Source organism: Phyllobates terribilis, unplaced genomic scaffold, assembly GCF_046119375.1.
Source record: "Phyllobates terribilis strain yellow unplaced genomic scaffold, ASM4611937v1 Scaffold_4__5_contigs__length_816908805, whole genome shotgun sequence".
In the NCBI taxonomy this organism is placed as follows: Eukaryota; Metazoa; Chordata; class Amphibia; order Anura; family Dendrobatidae; genus Phyllobates; species Phyllobates terribilis.
Genome location: NW_027362764.1, coordinates 354,619,144 through 354,640,720, shown reverse-complemented (window position 1 = coordinate 354,640,720; position 21,577 = coordinate 354,619,144). Strand labels below are relative to the sequence as shown.

Here is a 21,577-nt window from a genome sequence, read left to right as displayed (position 1 = left end):
GACGCAGCTGGACAGCAGATCTTCACAGAGACCATGTGCTGTATTAACACCATGTGCCGTCCTATGGATGGAGTAAACAGACTGGAGGACAACAGTAAAAACCTCTTGAGTGTTAGTTTAACATTTACTGAGCAGATTGAGGCTCATTTTTGTGGTAAATTCTGAAGCCCAATCATGAGGCTCTGTGCGGCCCAGACATGTGGCTAACTTCAGCCTAGAGGTCTAAGGTCCAGCTTCCGTCCTGAAGCCAAATTTAAAGCACGAGGCCCTTGGCCCCGATGGGGTCTTACACAGCGCACACACACCCATTTTTGAGTTTTGCGCTAACTTCCTTCAGCCTTTCCTAGTAACCATAACAAGGAAAGAGCCCCAAAAACAAGGTAAACATTCACGAAGATCACTCACCACCAGCTGTATGGATTCGGAGGCTGGACCAAGTCATATGCCTGTTCCTCTCCATCCGTCCGTGCCTGAGCAATACTGGGGTGGTCAACCCCAGGCAAGGGCGCCTCCAATAGTGCACCGATCAAAGCTGGAGCTGCTGACCCCAGACAGGGGCGCAGTTGCACAGCAGCTTCTCCACTGATGCACGGAGCTGGAGCTGCCGACCCCAGACAGGGGCGCAGTTCCACAGCTGCTCTCTGACTGACGTGCAGAGCTGGAGCTGCCGACCCCAGACAGGGGCAGAGTTCCACAGCAGCTTCTCCACTGATGCACAGAGCTGGAGCTGCCAACCCCAGACAGGGGCGCAGTTCCACAGCAGCTTCTCCACTGATGCACGGAGCTGGAGCTGCCGACCCCAAGCAGGGGCGCCGCTCAGTCGTATCCGGATCTTCAACAGGTAAGCCTGTCTAAGGTTCTCCCATCAAGGACCATCCGGTACGCTCATCATCAGGGCCGCAGGCTGGTACAAAACAGTAGCCAGAAACATGTTAGAAGACATGGGTCTCCGCTACTTCTTTTTTCACCGGCATGCGTCTTAGGGCGCGATTTCCGGGATAGCGTCCTGCGCCCGCGCAACCGGGATGCGCGGCTGCCAGGCCATCATAAGGTAATGGTGAGGCTGCTGCTCGCGCCCGTCCGATGGAACAGGCCCCCTTGGACCCACCATGGCGCTTCCAGGTCCCTGGCGCCGGCCACAGCAGAGACTGTGCCTTGTTGGAAACCGACCGGCCTCAGGTCTGGGAAAAATCTTATCTTCTTTCTTCTGCCGCCGTTTTAACAAGGTTCCCCCTCAAGGACAGGAAACCAACTGAGGTGATCGAGAGGCGCCGCCCTTTTATTCTGTAGGTTTCCTGTCCTGGAAGGGCGGATCCCCTCTCTCGTTGTGGTGCTGTCATGGGTGATAGCAAAATAAAAATGTTACGGGTCTCGGAAAATGGAGACAACTCCAAAACATTTTTTTGGAAAACTTGATTTTTTTTCCACCACTAAAATAATAAAAAAAATAGACCTGTTTGGCATCGCTATAATCGTATTAATAAGGAGAATCACATTGCATGGCCATTTTTGACACAATATGTACACCGTGATAACAATTACCAAAAAACAATGTCAGAATTGTGTTTTTCACAGTTTCACCGCACTTGGAATTTTCTTTCCCCCATTTTCGGGTACACTATGTGGTAGAATGAATAGTGTCATTCAAAAGTACAACTTGTCCCGCAAAAAAACAAGCCCTGATATGTCTATGTGGACAGAAAAATAAAAGCATTAAGGCTCTGGAAAAAAAGTTGTCTGCGGCGTGAAGGGGTTAAAAAAGGCTCAGTACAAATAATATTGTGGAATATAGTTAATTTAGTAATAAAATGGTGGAGAAAGATTGAACTGGACGGACCTAGGTCTTTTTTCTACCTATGTAAACATGTTTCGTACAGCGGTCTTATTCTTTGCTTAAATTCAACTGGACTTTCAGTTATTAGGTCATATCCTGTTCTACCCCCTACTACCCATTTACCAATGCTAGATGACCTATATTTAACTTCTTGTATTTTCTTAATTTTATTTTAGACACAGATTATTTATTATATCCAACTGTATTACTAGTGATATATTATGTTATATCTAATAAAACCATCAAGTGGTGTTCCTGTTTTCAGTTCTTTTATCCACCATGTTTCCTAATTTGAAGGATTTAATCACTTTCTCTAAACAGTTTTAAAATGTAAGAATAAAAAAGGAGTTTTAACTAAAGATGAAATCTAGATGCTGAATTGTTTCTACTTTACGATGAGTGGGACTTAAGGTCCTCCAAGGATATCCATGCCATCTGAAGTTGATGAGACCCCCACAGTTGTACTGACCAATTTTATATTTTATTATTCAAGTATAAGAACTGATCTGCAGTATCAGCAGAGTCCTGCTGTTTAAATTCCATTAATCACATGATGATGATGTGTTCTAAGGTTCCAAAAAACTCTTTGAATTCATTACTCGGTTCCTCCTATTCACTGTAATAATGCCTACATATCTTCTACATTACCCTATACATATTTTATCATTACAGCATGTCTTAAAGAAAGATAGGGACCTCATATTTATGGATAGCGGATTTCTCATATGAACCAGAAGAAACAAACCTGAATGAAAGCCCATAACAGTGGACATTCCAGTGAAAAAAAGTACATTTTGTCCTTTCAAAATATACAAAACGTTAATATATAAATGTGTTACAGATTTTTTACTTACCTGCACTGTACGTCCTGCATTGATATGTTCCTTGTGTAACTGTTCCCATGATCTACAACTTCGAAACTAAACCCAGAGAAAAAAAACAAAACACAGTTCATGTTAATCAAACAGGAACTTGGATTAAAATCAAATCTTAAAAAATATAAATGTATTAAATAGTTTCATTTCATTGGCCTTTTTTTTGTAAAAAAAAACCCCAAATAAATAAATAGTGCAAAGTACTACCACAGGTTTGCATTTACAGAAGGCACCTTAAAGGGGTTGCACCAAGTTTACAATGGGGTATAACTTCCCAATCACTGTGTGTCCCTGCTTAGACTCTAGGACCACTGGGACCCCATCCGATCCTGAGAATGCTCCTATTGCCAGCGTTACCATTAAGAATGAATGGAGCAGAGGTGCACATGATCAATCACCACTCCTTTCACATGGGGCTCATCACAGCCTTAGTTTTAGGGAGAGGTGGGGGGCAGCAGTCAGACCTACAGCGAGCAGGAAGTCATCCCCTATCCTATAGATAGAGAATAACTTCCATACTTGATGCAACCCACAACCTCAGATCTTCACAGGGTTGCAAGTAATCACCTAAGCAGGTCAATGATGCAACAATATTTTATTAATCACATCCATGGTAATACAGCAATTCCAGGCAAATGACCAAAATACAGTTCTCTCAGTCCTTAAGCTCCCAACCTGAGATCAGTAGTTCCACTGGCTTTGTATCAGGCCATACTCACTGTCTCCCAACTTTTGGTTGGCCCACAGATTTCATATCTCCAGCCAGTATAGTCTGTAGCCACAGTCCACGATCCTCCAGACAGATAAAAACGATGAAAGCACATGTATCCAGTAGCAACAGTCCTTCAAGAAACTTTATATCCAAACGACATCCACACTGTAGCACGCTTATTCAGCAGAGTCTGTACTGATCTCCATAGCACATCGATCCATTCATGGTCCAGAACCTCAGTCTCCCTCCTATTCCTTCGATGTCCTTCCACACAACTCTCCACTAAACATCTTTTTCCCTCCCTGGGTTCAGCCCCCTTAAGCTCAGAAGTGATGACACCCTCTCCCTTAAGCATTTACTTTTCGTTGCAACAACGAAGAATATTCTATGAGCCTTCACCGGAGACTGCATGTAAGACCCCCTGTGGTGACCCCCTGTTATACTGTGCTTTGAGCCCCACATAGCCTCCATATATACATGCAAATATCCCATACACATGAAAAAAAAACACCATATACTCAACCCATTCCTGTTCCCCCGACGCTCTAATCCCGTCTCTTCTACACTGAGTCTCGGCAGCAGCACGATGAAATGACATCATTGCATCTGCTCTCACATGCTGATTAGTAGAAGATGGAGCAGGCAGCCCCATCCTCCACCAAAGTATTTACCGCTGTCTGCATCCTGAGGATACAGAGAGCAGTGACAGTGAGTGGCGGATGGACGGCGGGCCACAGTTTGCCCAGGTCTGGTCTACCTTATGCCTCTCTGGTGGTAAGTGAGGGTGTTGTAACAAGAGAGCATAGTTAGGAAAATAATGTTGATAACCTCGAGCTGAAGTCTCCTGTAAAATCCTTTACAGGAAATACCCTACCTAGCTGTGGAGGTTGATATCCTAGTATCGCAAATGGCGCCCCTACTCAACATAGGCTCACCTTCTTATAGCCCTAGTAGGCTCTGTAGCCAATAGAGATAAATAGGATTCCGATAGAGAAGGTAGACCAGATAGAAAATTTGTTTACTGCTACTTTGGCTTATCTGGCCCACCTCCCATCTACCCATACCTCCCAACTTTTGAAGAACATAAAGAAAGACAGATCATACGGCGAGCGTTGCGAGTCTAAGCAAATTGTGGCCACACCCCTTGTCACACCCCAATCTATGCCTATTTACCATTTCTTTCTCCCCTGGCAGGAGAAGCTGTCAGAGGGGCGGTGGTAATGAGGTGAATTCATTAGACACTGCAGGGCATACAGGTGTGAGCAAAAGTTTACATACCCCGGCAGAATTTTTACTTTCTTGGTCTTGTTTCAGAGAATATGAATGATAATAAAAAAAAAAAAATTCTCCATTCATGGTTATTGGTTGGGTGAAGCCATTTATTGTCAAACTACTGTGTTTTCTCTTTTTAAATCTTAATGACAAACAAAAACATCCAAATGATCCTGATCAAAAGTTCACATACCCCAGTTCTTAATACCGTGTATTGCACCCTTTAACATCAATGACAGCATAAATTATTTTGTAGTAGTTGTGGATGAGGTTCTTTATTTTCTCAGATGGTAAAGCTGCCCATTCTTCTTGGCAAAAAGCCTCCAGTTCCTGTAAATTCCTGGGCTGTCTAGCATGAACTGCGCACTTGAGATCTCCCCAGAATGGCTCAATGATATTGAAGTCAGGAGACTGCGATGGCCACTCCAGAACCTTTACTTTGTTCTGCTGTAGCCAATGACAGTTCGACGTGGCCTTGTGTTTTGGATCGTTGTCATGTTGGAATGTCCAAGTACATCCTATGCGCAGCTTCCAGGCTGATGAGTGCAAATTTGCCTCCAGTATTTGCTGATAGCATGCTGCATTCATCTTTTCTTCAACTTTTACCAAGTTTCCTGTGCCTTTGTAGCTCACACATCCCCAAAACATCAGCAATCCACCTCTGTGCTTTACAGTAGGAATGGTGTTCCTTTCATCATAGGCCTTGTTGACCTCTCTCCAAATGTAACGTTTATGGTTGTGGCCAAAAAAGTTCAATTTTGGTCTCATCACTCCAAATTACCTTGTTCCAGAAGTTTTGAGGCTTGTCTCTGTGCGATTTGGCATATTGTAGGCGAGATACTTTGTGGCATTTGCGCAGTAATGGCTTTCTTCTGGCGACTCGATAATGCAGCCCATTTTTCTTCATGTGCCTCCTTATTGTGCATCTTGAAACAGCCACACCGCTAGTTTTCAGAGTCCTGAATTTCAGCTGATGTTATTTGTGGGGTTTTCTTTGCATCCCAAACAGTTTTCCTGGCAGTTGTGGCCGAAATCTTTTTTGGTCTACCTGACCGTGGTTTGGTTTTTACAGAGCCCCTGATTTTTCTTTTGTTAATCACTGTTTGAACGCTGCTGACTGGCATTATCAATTCCTTGGATATCTTTTTGTGTCCCTTTCATGTGTTATACAGTTCAACTACCTTTTCCCGTAGATCCGTTGACAATTCTTTTGCTTTCCCCATGACTCACAATCTAGAAATGTCAGTGGCTGGATGAAAGATGCAAGAGACTGTCTGGATCCCAGAAACTCACTCAGCTTTTATGAGCTTTTTTGGGCCAAAAAAGCTCAATCTTGGTCTCATCTGTCCACAATACACTTTCCTAGAAGGATTTTGGCTTACTCAAACATTTTAACAAACTGCAGTCTAGCTTTTTTTATGTCTCTCTGTCAACAGTGGGGTCCTCCTGGGTCTCCTACCAAAGCGTTTAATTTCATTCAAATGTCGACGGATATTTCGCACTGACACTGATGCACCCTGAACCTGCAGGGCTGCTGAATTTCTTTGGAACTTGATTGGGGCTGCTTATCCACCATCTGGACTATCCTGCATTGCAACCTTTCATCAGTCTTTCTCTGTTGTCCACGTCCAGGGAGATTAGCTGCAGTGCCATGGAATGTAAACGTCTTGATTATGTTGCGCACCATGGACAAAGGAACATCAAGATATCTCAAGATGGACTTGTAACCTTAAGATTGTTGATATTTTTCAACAATTTTGATTCTCAAGCCCTCAGACAGTTCTCTTCTCCTCCTTCTGTTCTCCATGATTAATGTGGCACACACAGACACACAATGCAAAGATTAAGTCAACTTCTCCCCTTTTTATCTGGTTTCAGATATGATTTTCATATTGCCCACACCTGTTACTTGCCACAGATGAGTTTGAACAAGCATCACATGCTTGAAACAAAGTTGTTTACCCACAATTTTGGAAAGCTGCCAACAACTTTGTCCGGCCCATTTTTGGCGTTTTGTGTGAATTTATGTCCAATTTGCTGTTTTACAGTTTTGGGGTTGTTTTTTTTTTTTTTTTGTGGTGTTCCAATAAACAATATAAATAAACATAATAAACATGTGAATAACAAAATATGTGTGATTGCAATAATGTTCTGAGAAATACTTAATTTTCTGTTACAAATTCAAGGGTGCCAACACTTTGGGTCATGACAATATATGCATTTGTTAGTGTCACCATTTTCTGAGACCTGTAACCGTTTTATTTTTCCATCAATGGAGCTCTATAAGCAGGGACATAATGATCTCTGACGTATTTTCCGCTAAAATGTATTGCTGTGCAAAGAACCATTGTACCCTTGCACTGCAATCCTTATACAGGCCAATGGCAAATCAGAGGCCGGCATCTGATGCCGGTTTGACCCCGACAGGAGGCGTGTGACATCACTATGTGCCGCCCATCCCTGTGACCAGACTATGGAGGATGAGAATGAAGATGAAGCTGGGTGCCATTTGGGGAGAAGTGAAAGGAATGGTTTTCGTTTTACATGTGTTGGAGAAAAGGATGGGAGACATTATTACAGGATGGTTGACATTATAGGATGGGGGAAATTATTAGAGGACAGGAATATTATTACAGGATAGGGCACATTACTACAAAATGGGGGCCAGGATGGATAACATTATTACCAGAAGGAGGCCAGGACGGTGGGCATTATTACAGGAAGGGGCCTGGACAGGGGACATTAATACAGGACAGAGGCTAGGACAGGGAACAAATACCAAGAGGAGACCATGCATGATTACAAGAAAAGGCTAAGAAAGGGACAAATGTGCCAGAAGTGAGTACAAGGTAAAAGGTACCACTGTTCATTAAAGGGGTTGTCCCACGAAACAAAAGTTAATTTTAATCAATAGATCTTGGAATAATAACAATTTCCAAAATTGGATGTGTTTAAATAAAATGTTCCTGTGCTGAGATAATCCTATAAATGTGCCCCTGCTGATGTGTACTGTGTAATGGATGTGTCTGATTATACCACAGCTCCTGGGCGAGGAGGAGAAAAAAGTGTACAGACATTACAGCAGGGGATTGCAAATGATTCTTTTCTTGAGGTAAAATATTGTTTAAAATCAGGCAGGGAAATGTGGCGCCCCTGAGGGTTCAGTCGCCACAGGGGTACTGCACCTCAGACCGAGGTGTGGTATCTCCTCTCCGAGGTAAGGGTGGAGCACCTCTCAGGACTCAGCCATCCAACACTACACCTCTCCCACCTGAGGGGGGCTTATATGCACCAGGGTGCTGCCCTAGCCGGGATAAGAGGAGATGGGGGGAACCAAAGATAGGGGGAACCATGTAGTGGGTGAGGGTGGAGGACGCACTTTAGGTTACACCACAAAATTCATATTTAAGAAATGGCCATCTTGGGCTTAAGGTCTTTGATTGTGATCTTCATCACTAAACGTGGCTTTCTGTGTGAACCTGCAGCTGACTGAAGATACACGGTCCTCGTGCTCTGGCCTTGAGGCGAGGAGCGGGCTAGAGTTAACGGCTGTCTCTACCCGGTCAAGGTCCCTACCTAAGAAGGCCTGGAGGGGAGCAGAGGAGACAAGCTCCACAGGCAAAAGGATCCCAGGGGGATGCAGACGGAGCGGCATATGCCACCTGTCCTCACTATTCTGGCCTAGTCAGAGGGACTCCTGCTGCAAAAGGGGTACCGGCTTAGAGGATCCCACCGGGTAACGGACGGAGCGGAGTCGCCACCCGTACCCTTGTTCTGTGTATAGCCAGAGGGAGACACAGCTTTGTAACATGCACCATAAACGGACAGGAGAGGACCTAGTTGGAAAGTCTAGGAACACTCTGGTGCAGGGGGTCCTGATTGATGCACCCGAACTACCCGGAGTGTGCTGAACCCCTTCCTGGTGGCCGCAGCGCGCCGTGAGGAGCAAGGAGAAGCCTTGCAGCTGACACCTAACAACGTGAGTAAAGCTTGGAAGACTGCATCCATTGCCTCCGGTCCCTTATTCCAGCGCGACACCACACCGCACCACCCACTACGACTCCCCTGAGCCGTCTTCTCTGCCCTGAGGCCCTGCTCCGCCTGTGGGGAGTAGTACCATCTTCTGCTGCCACTACATTCCGCCTCAGAGGACTGCCGCAGCTCTGGTGGCGAATCACCAGACTCCACAGGTGGCGTAGTCATTTAATCCACTCGATTACCACTGTCCCTTCTGGCCCCTTATTTTTACTGTGACGACCCTGGACACGGGCCGGGCCTAGGCCATGACTGCATCCACCGTACACCAGGAGGCCCGGTTCCGAGTACCCCCATCTCTCAGGGTAGGGCCAGCGAGCGGGAGCGAGGCATCACAGAAATGTTTTACCTCACAAAAAGAATCAGCTGTGATCCCGTGCTATGATGTCTGTATAATCTTTTGCTTCCCCCCTGTCCAGGAGATGTGGTATGATCAGACCATGTCCCTGTACGGTCAGACACGGCCATTACACAGTACACAGCAAGGGCACATTTATAAGATTATCTCAGCACAGGAACATTTTATGTAAACACATCCAGTTGTGGAAGTTATTATTATTCCAAAATCTATTGATTAAAAATGTAACTTTTGTTCGTGGGAAAACCCCTTTAACTCGGCTTTCCTCATTTTCCCACATTTATTCTCTCACCATGCTTAACATATGCTCTTACAGTTTTTGCTCCACTAATCCTTACTCTCCTTCGTTATCCCCAAACCCCTGCACTCTTCAAACAAATAATCTCACCTTCCCTCCTAGCCCCCTTCTGACCTCATCTGGAGCACTTTGGAACACCCGTTCCAGCTGTAATTAGCTCCACGTCATTTATGACATCTTTACCTCTCGCAATCAATTCTTCCTGGTCCTCACTGAAAAATGGCTGACACCTTCTCGCTATGTTATGGTGGCCTTTATTTCATCTACACCCCTCACCATGGCAATACACATGGTGAAGGAGTGGGACTTCTCCTTTCTAACAACTGCACCTTCAACACAATCCCACCTCTACCCTCCCTTCTTTTGAAGTACATTCTATCCATACCTATCATCCCTCCAACCTTCAAGTGGCCATCATATACTGACCCCCGGACCCAGCCACGGCCTTTATTGACCACTTCTCCACCTGGCTTCTACACTTTCTCTCAGCTGCCATACCCACCAGCATCATGGGTTACTTCAACATATCCACTGATACCTGCCAGTCAACAACTTTCAGACTCTTGCCGCTTGCTTCATCCTTTTGGTCTTACTCAGTGGTCCTCAACAGCTACCCACACGGACAGATATACAGTGGCTTGTGAAAGTATTCACCCACTTGGCTTTTTACCTATTTTGTTACATTACAACCTGTGTTTCCAAATTTCTGTAATCCGATTTGTGTGATATGCATCGGCACTAAATAGTCTAAGTTGGTGAAGTGAAGTGAGAAAAATATAGGAATACATTTAATTTATGGGATCAAATAACTAAAAATTGGCATGTGCAAATGTATTTACCCCTTTTGCCAAGAAGCACCTAAAAATTTCTGGTGCACGCAATTACCTTCAGAAGTCACAAGCTTGGTGAAAGGAAGTCCACCTGTGTGCAATCTAAGTGTCACATTCTGGTCCGTCAGTACATACAGACCTTTTCTGAAAGGCTACAAAGGCTGCAATACCATTAAGCAAGAGGCACCTCTAACAAAAACACCATGAAAACCAAGGAGATCTCCAAAAAGTCAGGGACATAGTTGTTGAGAAGTATAAGTCAGGGATGGGTTATAAAATCTCTTATGATCCCCAGTAGCACCATCAAATCTATTATCAAAAAACCAGAGCATGGAACCACAACAAACCTGCTAAGAGATGACTGCTCCCCAAAACTCTCAGCTGCAGAGCTCCCAAGCAGAGACTGGAGTATCTGTCCATATGACTACAATAAGCTGTACACTCCATAGAGGTGGCCTTTATGGAAGTGTGGGCAGAAAAAAAGCCTTTTTTTTCCGACACAAAAACTGTAAGGCCCGTTTTGAGTTTGCCAAAAGACATGTGGGAGACTCCCCAAATATATGGAGGAAGGTGCTGGGGTCAGATGAGACCAAAATTGTAACTTTTTGGCCACCAAAGTAAACACTATGTCTGACACCAAACCAACACAGTTCATCACCCTAAGAACAACATCAGCATCATGCTGTGGGGATGTTTTTGGCAGCAGGGAAAGGGAAAATGGTCAGTCGAGGAGAAAATGGATGGTGTGAATCATAGGGATATTCTTGAGCAAAAGCTGTTTCAGTCTGTCAGTGATTTGAGACTGGGACAGAGGTTCACCTTACAAGCAAGACAATGACCCAAAGCATACTGCTAAAGGAACACTCAAGTGCTTTTAATGGGAAATGTATAAATGTTTTGGAGTGGCCTAGTCAAAGCCCAGACCATACTCTATTTGAGAATCTGTGGTCAGACTTGAAGGTTGCTGTTCACAAGAGGAAACCATCTAACTTGAAGAAGACAGAGCAGTTTTGCCTTGAGGAATGGGCAAAAATCCCAGTGGCAAGATGTAGAAAGCTCATACAGACTTATCCAAAGCGAATTGCAGGTGTAATTGCAGCAACAGGAGGCTCTACAAAGTACTGACTTTAGGAGGATGAAAAGTTATGCACATTGAAGTTTTCAGTTATTTTGTCCTATTTGTCATTTGCTTTACAATAAAAGTAAAACCAAATGTTCGCAGTTGAAGGCATGTTCTTTAATTGAACTGATGCAAACCCTCAAAAAAAGCAGTAAAATTGCAGGTTGTGAGGTAGCAAAACATGAAAAATGCAAAGGGGGGGTGCAAGCCACTGTACGTCAGACTTCTTATCTTCACCCTCCTCTGCTCCCTAACTAACGTCACCACCATCTACCCACTTTCTCATCCCTGTCCTCCATACCTACCTCCCATGTCTAGTAACTAAACCCCCCCACCGCAGAAACACACACCTAGACATTCACACACTCTCTCTAACTTTTCTACCGCTGTCCTTCATACCTTCACTAAACGACAAAGATCGTGCCACCATTTTCTACAATGCCACACTTGCATCAGTTATTGACTCGTTCGACCCTTTTATGCATGGCAGAGTGCAATGAATCAATAATCAACAGTAGCACAACGACTTCACTAAAAAGCTTCGCCACGTGTCCAGGCCTATGGTGTGGTGCTGCGTTAGAAGAAAATGCACTCGCTAGACGAATTGACCACATTTAAACAAGCAACTTTGACATTCAAGTCGGCCCTCACCTCGACTAAAATGGACTACTTTACAACTATTGTACCTTCCCTATCATGCAACCCCAAACAGTTATTCAACACTTTTAACTCCTTTCTCTGCCCACCACTGCCAGCTCTGACCTCCCTCAACTCTGCAGAAAATTGACGAACATTTCAAAAATATCGACCAAACAAGGCAAGTCTTTCCTGATCAACCACCAAATCCCCTCCATCTAAGAGATCAATCCCTTTCCCCCATAACTTCCTCCCCAGAATCACTGAAGGAGAGCTTACTTATCTTTTCTCCAAATGGCGTCTCACCGATTGTGCGCTTAACCCCATCCCATAAGCCTCGATTACGCCCTGTCATTCAAACAGCATATGCAAGCTTTTGCCACCTCCAACTCAAAAATATCTCCAGGATCCATCCTTTCCTCAACTCTTAATGTAGTAAAATGTTAGTAAATGCCCTCATCATCTCCCACCTCAACTACTGCAATATCCTCCTCTGTGACCTTCCTGATATTACTCACACCTCTCCAATTCGTCCTTAACTTCGCTGCGCAACTAATCCACCTCTCCTCACTACTCCTTTGCTTCTCCCCTATGAAAATCACTTAATTGGCTCGAAATTCCCACACGTATTCAGTTCAAGCTACTAACTTTCATCTACAACACCGTCCATAATCCGTCCGCCATACATTTCTGAACTAATCTCCCAATATCTTCCAACATGTAATCTCCGGTCCTCCCAAGACCCTCCTCTCTCCTCCACATTTGTACAGTGGCATGTAAAAGCTTGGGTACCCTTGGAGATTTGTGGGCTCAGATAACTTTGAGCAAGGTTTCAGACCTTGATTAGCCTGTTAGGGTTATGGCTTGTTCACTATCATCGTTAGGTAAGGCCAAGTGATGCAAATTTACCAGATTTATAAAAACCCAGTCTTCTTTAACCTTGTGCCAAAAAACAGCATCCATGGGTTCTTCTAAGAAGCTGCCTAGCACTCTGAAAATGGTGAAAGCCCACAAAGCAGGAGAAGGCTGTAAGATAGCAAAGGTATTTTAAGTTGCCCATTCCTCAGTTTGAAATGTAATTAAAAAATAGCAGTTAACAGGAACAGTGGAGGTCAAGATAAGGTCTGGAAGACCAAGCAAAATTTCAGTGAGAGATGCTCGTAGGATTGCTAGAGAGGCAAATCAGAACCCCCGCTTGACTGCAAAGGAACATCAGAAAGATTTAACAGACTCTCGAGTTGTGGTACATTATTCTACTCTTCAGAGACATCTGCACAAAAGGCACAAGCTGAAGGTTTTACAATGACCCTCAGAGTCAACCGATCTGAACATCATTGAAAATCTGTGGCTAGACCTCAAAATAGTACTGCATACAATACGACCCAGGAATCTCACAGGACTGGAAGAATTTTCCCAAGGAATAGATGAAAATCCCTTAAACAAGAATTGAATGACTCTTGGCTGGCTACATAAAGTGTTTACAAGCTGTGATACTTGCAAAAGGGGGTGCTACTAGGTACTATCCATGCATTGTGCCCTAACTTTTGCATCGGCCCGTTTTCTTTTTTGTAATTTAAAAAAAAAAAATAAATAAATAAATAAATATATATATATATTTTTTTTGCCCAAAAAAACAAAGGAAATGTGTAAACTTTAGCCCTTTTAGAGATCATTTCATCTTCTACTTGCTTAACTGTTCACCGTAACAGTAATTTTGATACTACTACTACTGTCCCATTCATCTGACCAACTTGCTGGTGGGGGCCCAAGTCCAAATTTTGCACTAGAGCCCATAGAATTCCAGTTACGCCATGGTCCATGATGCCTTGCTTTTAGTATGATGAGCTGTAGCTTTTATGATTACTAGTTTGGTGCATATATAGTTTTTAATTTCAATTTCTGGTTCACCCTCCATTTAGGGTGAGCCAGAACCTAAAAAGATGAATTGGTATATAAGTTGGTTAATTATGCTAACTAAATACCACATGTTAATTTCATACTCTATTGCTGTTTATTTGTTTTATGCAGGGTATTTGCTGTTTTTGTTTATCTTAAGGTTTTGGCTGTTTAGTGGCCAGTGTGAACATGAATCTACACACTGCATGCATACCAACTTATATTCTAGTTCATCTCTAGGTTTTTGCACTCTGTCCAAATAAGGATGTGCCCTCCATTTTCTTTGAGCTGGACATTACATTTATACAGCTCCCCATGGTTAGGTGTCCATCAGTCAGGATCTTAGTTCTGCTCAGTGCTTATTCACATTTTTATCATTTGACATATGGTAAGGTTTTAATACTAGAGGTTAGAACTGTCCCAAATAGGCTCTCCTAGACACAGTGGGATGGCTTTTAAGATTTTTTGATCAAAATTATGTTAACAACGTACCCTATGTTATTTCCATGCACTATTGCTATTCACTACTTATTCATGTTTATCTTTTTGTGTGTACACCTATGGGTAGGGCGTTCAAAATCTATGAATTAAAGTTATACGTTTTAAGAGATCATTTTTGTTAGAAGGTTAAATAGGGGAAAGGAGGAAAATTTTAATCTTTATTTTTGTATTAGTTTATTTTTCAAAACACTTTTCTCTACCACTGTATTTCTAGTCCGCGTTGGAGACTTGAAGCTTTTATCATTTCATAACTAGGGCTATATACAGGTGCATATCACTAAATTAGAATATCACCAAAGTTAATTTATTTCAGTTCTTCAATACAAAAAGTGAAACTCATATATTACATAGAGTCATTACAAACAGAGTGATCTATTTCAAGTGTTTATTTCTGTTTAATGTTGATGACTATGGCTTACAGCCAATGAAAACACAAAAGTCATTATCCCAGTAAATTAAAATAATTAAACAACTGCAAAAGCTTCCTAAGCATTTAAAAAGGTCCCTTAGTCTGTTTCAGTAAGCTCCACAATCATACAATCATGAGGAAGACTGCTGACTTGACAGATGTCCAGAAAGCAGTCATTGACACAATTCACAAGGTCCCAGGGTTCCAATTTTCATTTGGAAATCAAGGTCCCAGAGTCTGGAGGAAGAGTGGAGAGGCACACAATCCAAGCTGCTTGAGTTCTAGTGTTTCTACAATCAGTGATGGTTTGGGGAACCATGTCATCTGCTGGCGTAGGTCTAACGTGTTTTATCAAGACCAAAGTCAGCTCAGCTGTCTACCAAAAATTTTAGAGCACTTCATGCTTCCCTCTGCTGGCAAGCTTTTTGGAGATGGAAATTTCATTCACAAGCAGGACTTGGCACCTGTCCACACTGCCAAAAGTACCAATACCTGGTTTAAAAACAACAGTATCACTGTGCTTGATTGGCCAGCAAACTCATCTGACCTTAAGCCCATAGAGAATCTATGGGGTATTGTCAAGAGGAAGATGAGAGACACCAGACCCAACCTCAGCAGTGCCACAGGCTGATCGCCTCCATGCCAAGCTGCACTGATGCAGTAATTGATGCAAAAGGAGCCCCGACAAAGTATTGAGTGCATTTACTGAACATACATTTCAGTAGGCCCACATTTCGGATTTTAAAAATATTTTTCAAGCTGCAGTTATAAAGTATTCTAATTTACTGAGATAATGACTTTTGTGTTTTCATTGGCTCTAAGCCATAATCATCAACATTAACAGAAATAAACACTTGAAATAGATCACTCTGTTTGTAATGACTCTATATATGAGTTTCACTTTTTGTGTTGAACTGAAATAAATGAACTTTTTGATGATATTTTAATTTAGTGAGATGCACCTGTATTGAAATAAATAGTTAAAATCACTGTCTTCTAGGTACCCAGTCTAATGTGGGCTTCTCAGGAGTACCAAGATAGCAACTTATTGGCACATCAATAGCCTCACTTACCTCCGATCTCTATTGTTAGGGGCAGGTGCCGACTGCCTAATACAACTGCCACTTCCCATGTGTGGAGTAGAATCCAGGGCGGATACCCACACTGACTGCTCTTAAGATGTTACCATCACAGCTTACTAAAGTATGCGATAGAACTAGTTTAGTGCTTAGAGCGAGATCTCAGTCTTTCACGGTGCCCTGACTAAAGTCACCAACGACCTACTAAAAGCCAAATTAAAGCGGCACTACTGTCCTCCTCCTCCTGGACCTATCAGCTGCCTTTGTCACAGTGGACCATTCCCTCTTACTACAGACTCTCTCATCTCTCGTTAATACAGATTTGACCCCATCTTAGATCTCCTCCTACCGAACAGACAGGATATTCAGTGTCTCCCACTCACATATCACCTCCTTATCTCGCCCCCTATAGGTCGGTGTCCCCAAAGATTCAGTTCTAGGGCCCCTGCTCTTCTCCATTTACACCTTCAGCCTGGGACAGCTCATAGTTTCACGACTTTCAGTATCACCTCTATGCTGATGAAACACAGATCTACCTCTTTGAACCTGATATCAGCTCCTTACTAACAAGAATCCCACAATGCCTGTCTGCTATTTCATCCTTGTTCTCTGCAAGATTTCGAAAACTTAACTTGGATAAAACAATTCATCATCTTTCCACCATCTCACTCAACCCCCTTCCCCATCTAACCTACCTACCAAAGTCAATGGCTATCCACTCTCCCCAGTTCCGCAAGCTCGCTGCCTCAGGGTAATCCTGGACTCTGATCTCTCCTTCAAACCACATATCCAAGCATTTTCCAATTCCTGCCAACTTAAACTCAAAAATATCTCCCGGATCTGAACATTCCTCAAACAAGAATCTGCAAAAACACTAGTGCATGCCCTCATCATCTGCCACCTTGAATACTGCAATCTCCTGCTCTGTGGCCTCCCTGCTAACAGTCTTGCACCCCTCCAATCTATCCTAAACTCTGCTGTTCGACTTATTCACCTGTCCCCCCACTATTCTCTCTGTCAATCCCCTCACTGGCTCCCCATTGCCTAGAGACTCCAGTTCAAAACCTTAACCAAGGCATACAAAGCCATCCACAACCTGTCTCCTCCATATAGCTGGGATTTCTCCCATGCATCCCCCCTACTGTGGAACTCTACCCCAACATATCAGACTCTCGCCTACAGTGGAAACCTTCAACAGGAACCTGAAGATCCACCTCTTCTGACAAGCGTTCAACCTGCAGTAACACTCGCTCCACAATACTGCTACACGACCAGCTCTTGGACACTGAGCCCTCACAGGCTCTCTCCTCCAATACCAGTTGCCTTAGTGTTTTTTTTCCCCAAGATTATTCTAATTGTTTTTTTCTATGTATACACCCTTTTTCACATGTAAAGAAACATGGAATAAATGGCGCTATAATAATAATAATTTCCAAACATTTCACAGTCACAGATCATGGGCATATGCAATTGATCATTGTTTGTTTAAAACCGGTCTCTTTGTGATTTGGTTTCATACTATGACTAAGGGCATTGTGAATACATTTCAAAATTTTACTGGATGGCGGTGCCAATTGTTTCCGCAATTCCCTTAAGTTGCCTTGCTGTGCTGCACTAGCGGAACTTGGCACTCTCCGAATAATAGGATCCCAGCTCTGAATTTCAGCAAGCGTGTTGAGCTTTCATCATTCTCAATATACATTTTATATGATTAGGATAATTGATTTAAAAACTCCCCAAGCCAAGTAGACAACATCCACAAATTTCAACCATTGATTCATACCTCCAGATGTAAAAGGTACTTAAAAATGCATGTGTGAACCTAGTATTGTTTAATGCATTCAGCAACATTGTAGCTATTTAGAAATAAAAAAAAGGTGAAGAAAATCACTATTTTTGTGTTAACATGTTTTCTTGTTAGGATATTAAGAGAATATACAGTACTATTTGCAAGTAGCAGAGTAAGCATGCAAATAAAAATTCTGCATTTTATGAAGCACTGCGGGGAATACAAACTGATAATTACAGTTTGTAGTTTAGCTACACTATAACATATCAACAACAAAGACCATCAATATTATGAACACACTGGAAGACGATAATGAATCATAAAGATCATGTGTGATGTTTGCAGGGGAATAATTATAATGGTTGCAGGTGATGCAAGCACTTTTTTTTAGCTGGATCAGCATCCTCTGATGAACACTTAGTTGAAATATATTGTGGAGTAGAGAACCACTGTACTGCACTGCTATACTTCCACAAGTAAAGCTACAAGCCTATCATAGGCCAGCATCTAACATCAGCATGCCCATCGCTTAATATCACTGCAATGAACAGCCCTACCCACCTATGCAGGCCATAGAGGAGGAAAAGGAAGCTGTTCATTAAGGCAGTGTGGACAGTTGAGAATTTTTTTTTCTTTTAATTAACCACTTCGCGCCAGAGCCTGCTTTTGTCTTCGTGACCAGGCCAATTTTTTCAATTCTGACCACTGTCACTTTATGAAGTGATTACACTGGAACGCTTCAACGGATCCCCCTGATTCTGAGAATGTTTTTTCGCGATATATTGTACTTCATGATAGTGGTAAAATTTCTTCGATATCACATGCGTTTATTTGTGAAAAAATCGAAAATTTGGCGAAAATTTGGCAAATTTTGCAAATTTCAAACTTTGAATTTTCATGCCCTTAAATCAGAGAGATATGTCACACAAAATAGTTAATAAATAACATTTCCCACATGTCTACTTTACATCAGCACAATTTTGGAACCAAAATTGTTTTTATTATTAGGGAGCTATAAAGGGTTAAAAGTTGACCAGCGATTTCTCATTTTTCCAACAAAATTTACAAAAACATTTTTTTAGGGACCACATCACATTTGAAGTGACTTTGAGGGGTCTTTATAACAGAAAATACACAAAAGTGACACCATTCTAAAAACTGCACCCCTCAAGGTGCTCAAAACCACACTCGAGAAGTTTATTAACCCTTCAGGTGTTTCACGGGAATTTTTGGAATGTGGAAGAAAACAATGAACATTTAACTTTTTTTCACAAAAATGTTACTTTAGACCCAATTATTTTATTTTCACAAGAGTAACAGGAAAAAATGGAATACACAATTTGTAGTGCAATTTCTCATGAGCGCGCTGATACCCCATATGTGAGGGAAAACCACTGTTTGGGCGCACTGCAGGGTTTGGAAGGGAAGAAGCGCCATTAGACTATTTGAATGTAAAATTTGTTTAAATAATTAGTGGACGCCATGTTGCGTTTGGAGAGCTCCTGATGTGCCTAAACAGTGGAAACCCCCCACAAGTGACATCAATTTGGAAACTATGTGTGGTGAGCACCTTGAAACCCCAGGTGCTTCACAGAAGTTTATAATATTGAGCCGCAAAAATAAAATTTCCACATTTTTCCCACAAAAAATGTTTTTCATCCCCTAATTTTGCATTATCATAAGGGTAATAGGAGAAATTGCACCATGAAATTTGCTGTGCAATTTCTCATGAGTATGCCGATACCCCATATGTGGAGGAAAACCACTGTTTGGGCGCACTGCAGGGTTCGGAAGGGAAGGAGCGCCATTAGACTTTTGAATGTAAAATTTGTTTGAATAATTAGCGGACACCATGTCGCATTTGGAGAGCCCCTAATGTTCCTAAACAGTAGAAACCCCCCACAAGTTACACCATTTTGGAAACTAGACCCCTTAGGGAACTTATTTAGATGTGTGGTGAGCACCTTGCACCCCCAGGTGCTTCACAGAAGTTTATAATATTGAGCCGTAAAAATAAAATTTTCACATTTTTCCCACAAAAAAATGTTTTTCATCCCCTACTTTTGCATTATCATAAGGATAACAGGAGAAATTGCACCATGAAGTTTGTTGTGTAATTTCTCCTGAGTACGCCGATACCCCATATGTGGGGGAAAACCACGGCTTTGGTGTACGGCAGGGTTCGGAAGAGAAAGGAGTGCTATGTTGGCTGGGATAGGTTGCAGACACCATCTCACATTTGAAGAGTCGCTGACATGCCCAAACAGCAGAAACCCCCTCAAGTGACCCCATTTTGTAAACTACACCTCTCAAGGTATTCATCTAGGGAAGTAGTGAGTATTTTTTAATATTTTAATTTATACCATTGGGCAGTGAAGAAAACAATTATATTTTTACCACAAAAAAATGTTTTGCCCTCAGATTTTACATTTTCACACAGGGCAATGGGTAAAAATGGTGCCGAAATGTGTCACACAATTTCTTCTAAAAGTGGCAATACCCCATATGTGGCTGTATCGTACCGCTTAGCCATACGGCGAGATCTGGGAGGGACGGAGCGCTATTTGACAATTGGAGAACAAATTATTGTAGAACAGGCATTTGGATTTGGGAGCACAAAATTTTCTGAATTTCTTTTGGGGGGTAAGGGCCATTTCGCTTTTCCAGAGCCTTTCTGCTACTAGTAACTTGGAAGTCCCTTATATTTTTAACAGATAATGGACCTGAGTGGGGACTAGCTTTTTTTGAGGACTGAGTTGAAGCTTTTATTGGTAACATTTTACGTAACATTTATCCGGCGCTCTAGGCTGAGCACTTACATCGGGGTTTCCATCTAAATTTCCAAGTGATGTAATTCAGATGAAACAAACCCCTGCGGGATCCATTCACTGTAATGAGGCAGCAGAGTTACTCTGGACTCCGTCTGGCCTCTGTTTAGCGGTGTCCTTTTTTTCAGAAGTGCACAAAACTGTGGCCAACCGCACTTTTATGCACGCCTAAAAAAACTGACACCGTGGGATCACAGGCCAAATGGCATCCACAGTGGTCTATATCTGCCTCATTACAGGGAATCTTCCGTCATGGGTTCCGTCTGAATCACATATTTGAGAGAATTACACGGAAACTCTGGTGTAAGTGCTCAGCGCAGAGCGCAGGATAAATGTGAGCAGAGCCTTACTGCGATCTCTGGGAGACATAATAAACAAATCAGTAGCAGGTGAACAATTGGTTTTATTTATTTTTTACGCCGTTCCTCATGCGGTATAAGTGATGAGATTACTTTATTCTTTGGGTCGGTGCGATTACAGAGATAGCAGATTTATATCGGGTTTTTATGACTGACAGCTGTCACACACTAAAATACGTTTTTTTTTTTGCATCGCCATATTTTGAGTGCTATAATTTTTCCATATTTCGGCTGACAGAGTCATGTGACGGCTTGTTTTTTTGCGGGACGAGTTGACATTTTTATTGGCACCATTTTTGGGTACGTGACATTTTCTGATCGCTTTCTATTCCGTTTTTTGGGAGGTAAAATTAACAACAACCAACAATTCAGGAATTGTTTTTTGAGGTTTTTTTTATGCCGTTCTGCGTGTGGTAAAAGTGATAAGGCAACATTATTCTTCGGGTCAGTACGTTTACAGCGATACTACACTTACTGTATATTTTTTTTATGTTTTGGCGCTTTTACACAATAAAACAATTTTATAGAAAAAATATTTTTTTTTGCATCACTATAGAGCTATAACTTTTTTATTTTTCGGCTGATGGAGCTGTATGGCGGCTTTTTTTTGCGGAACAAGATGACGTTTTCAGCGGTACCATTTTTATTTCCAATTTGCTTTTTGATCGCATTTTTTTCCACTTTTTGTTTGGCGATATGATGAAAAAGCATAGTTTTTTGCTCCGTTTTTTATTTATTTTTATTAC

At 42.4% G+C, this 21,577-nt stretch overlaps 1 protein-coding gene across 4 annotated transcripts in view; it reads right to left on the bottom strand.

The window, feature by feature from the left end:
* The window catches only part of STX17 (syntaxin 17), a 324,080-nt gene that overhangs the window by 249,281 nt on the left and 53,222 nt on the right, over window positions 1–21,577 (bottom strand). For 3 of the 4 annotated variants that reach the window (XM_073678415.1, XM_073678417.1, XM_073678413.1), the window contains exon 3: window positions 2,689–2,754. In XM_073678415.1, the coding sequence (XP_073534516.1) occupies window positions 2,689–2,754 (66 nt within the window). Of the gene's footprint in view, window positions 1–2,688; window positions 2,755–3,944; window positions 4,035–21,577 lie in introns of those variants that run through there. The other variant, XM_073678416.1, reaches the window with a different exon arrangement.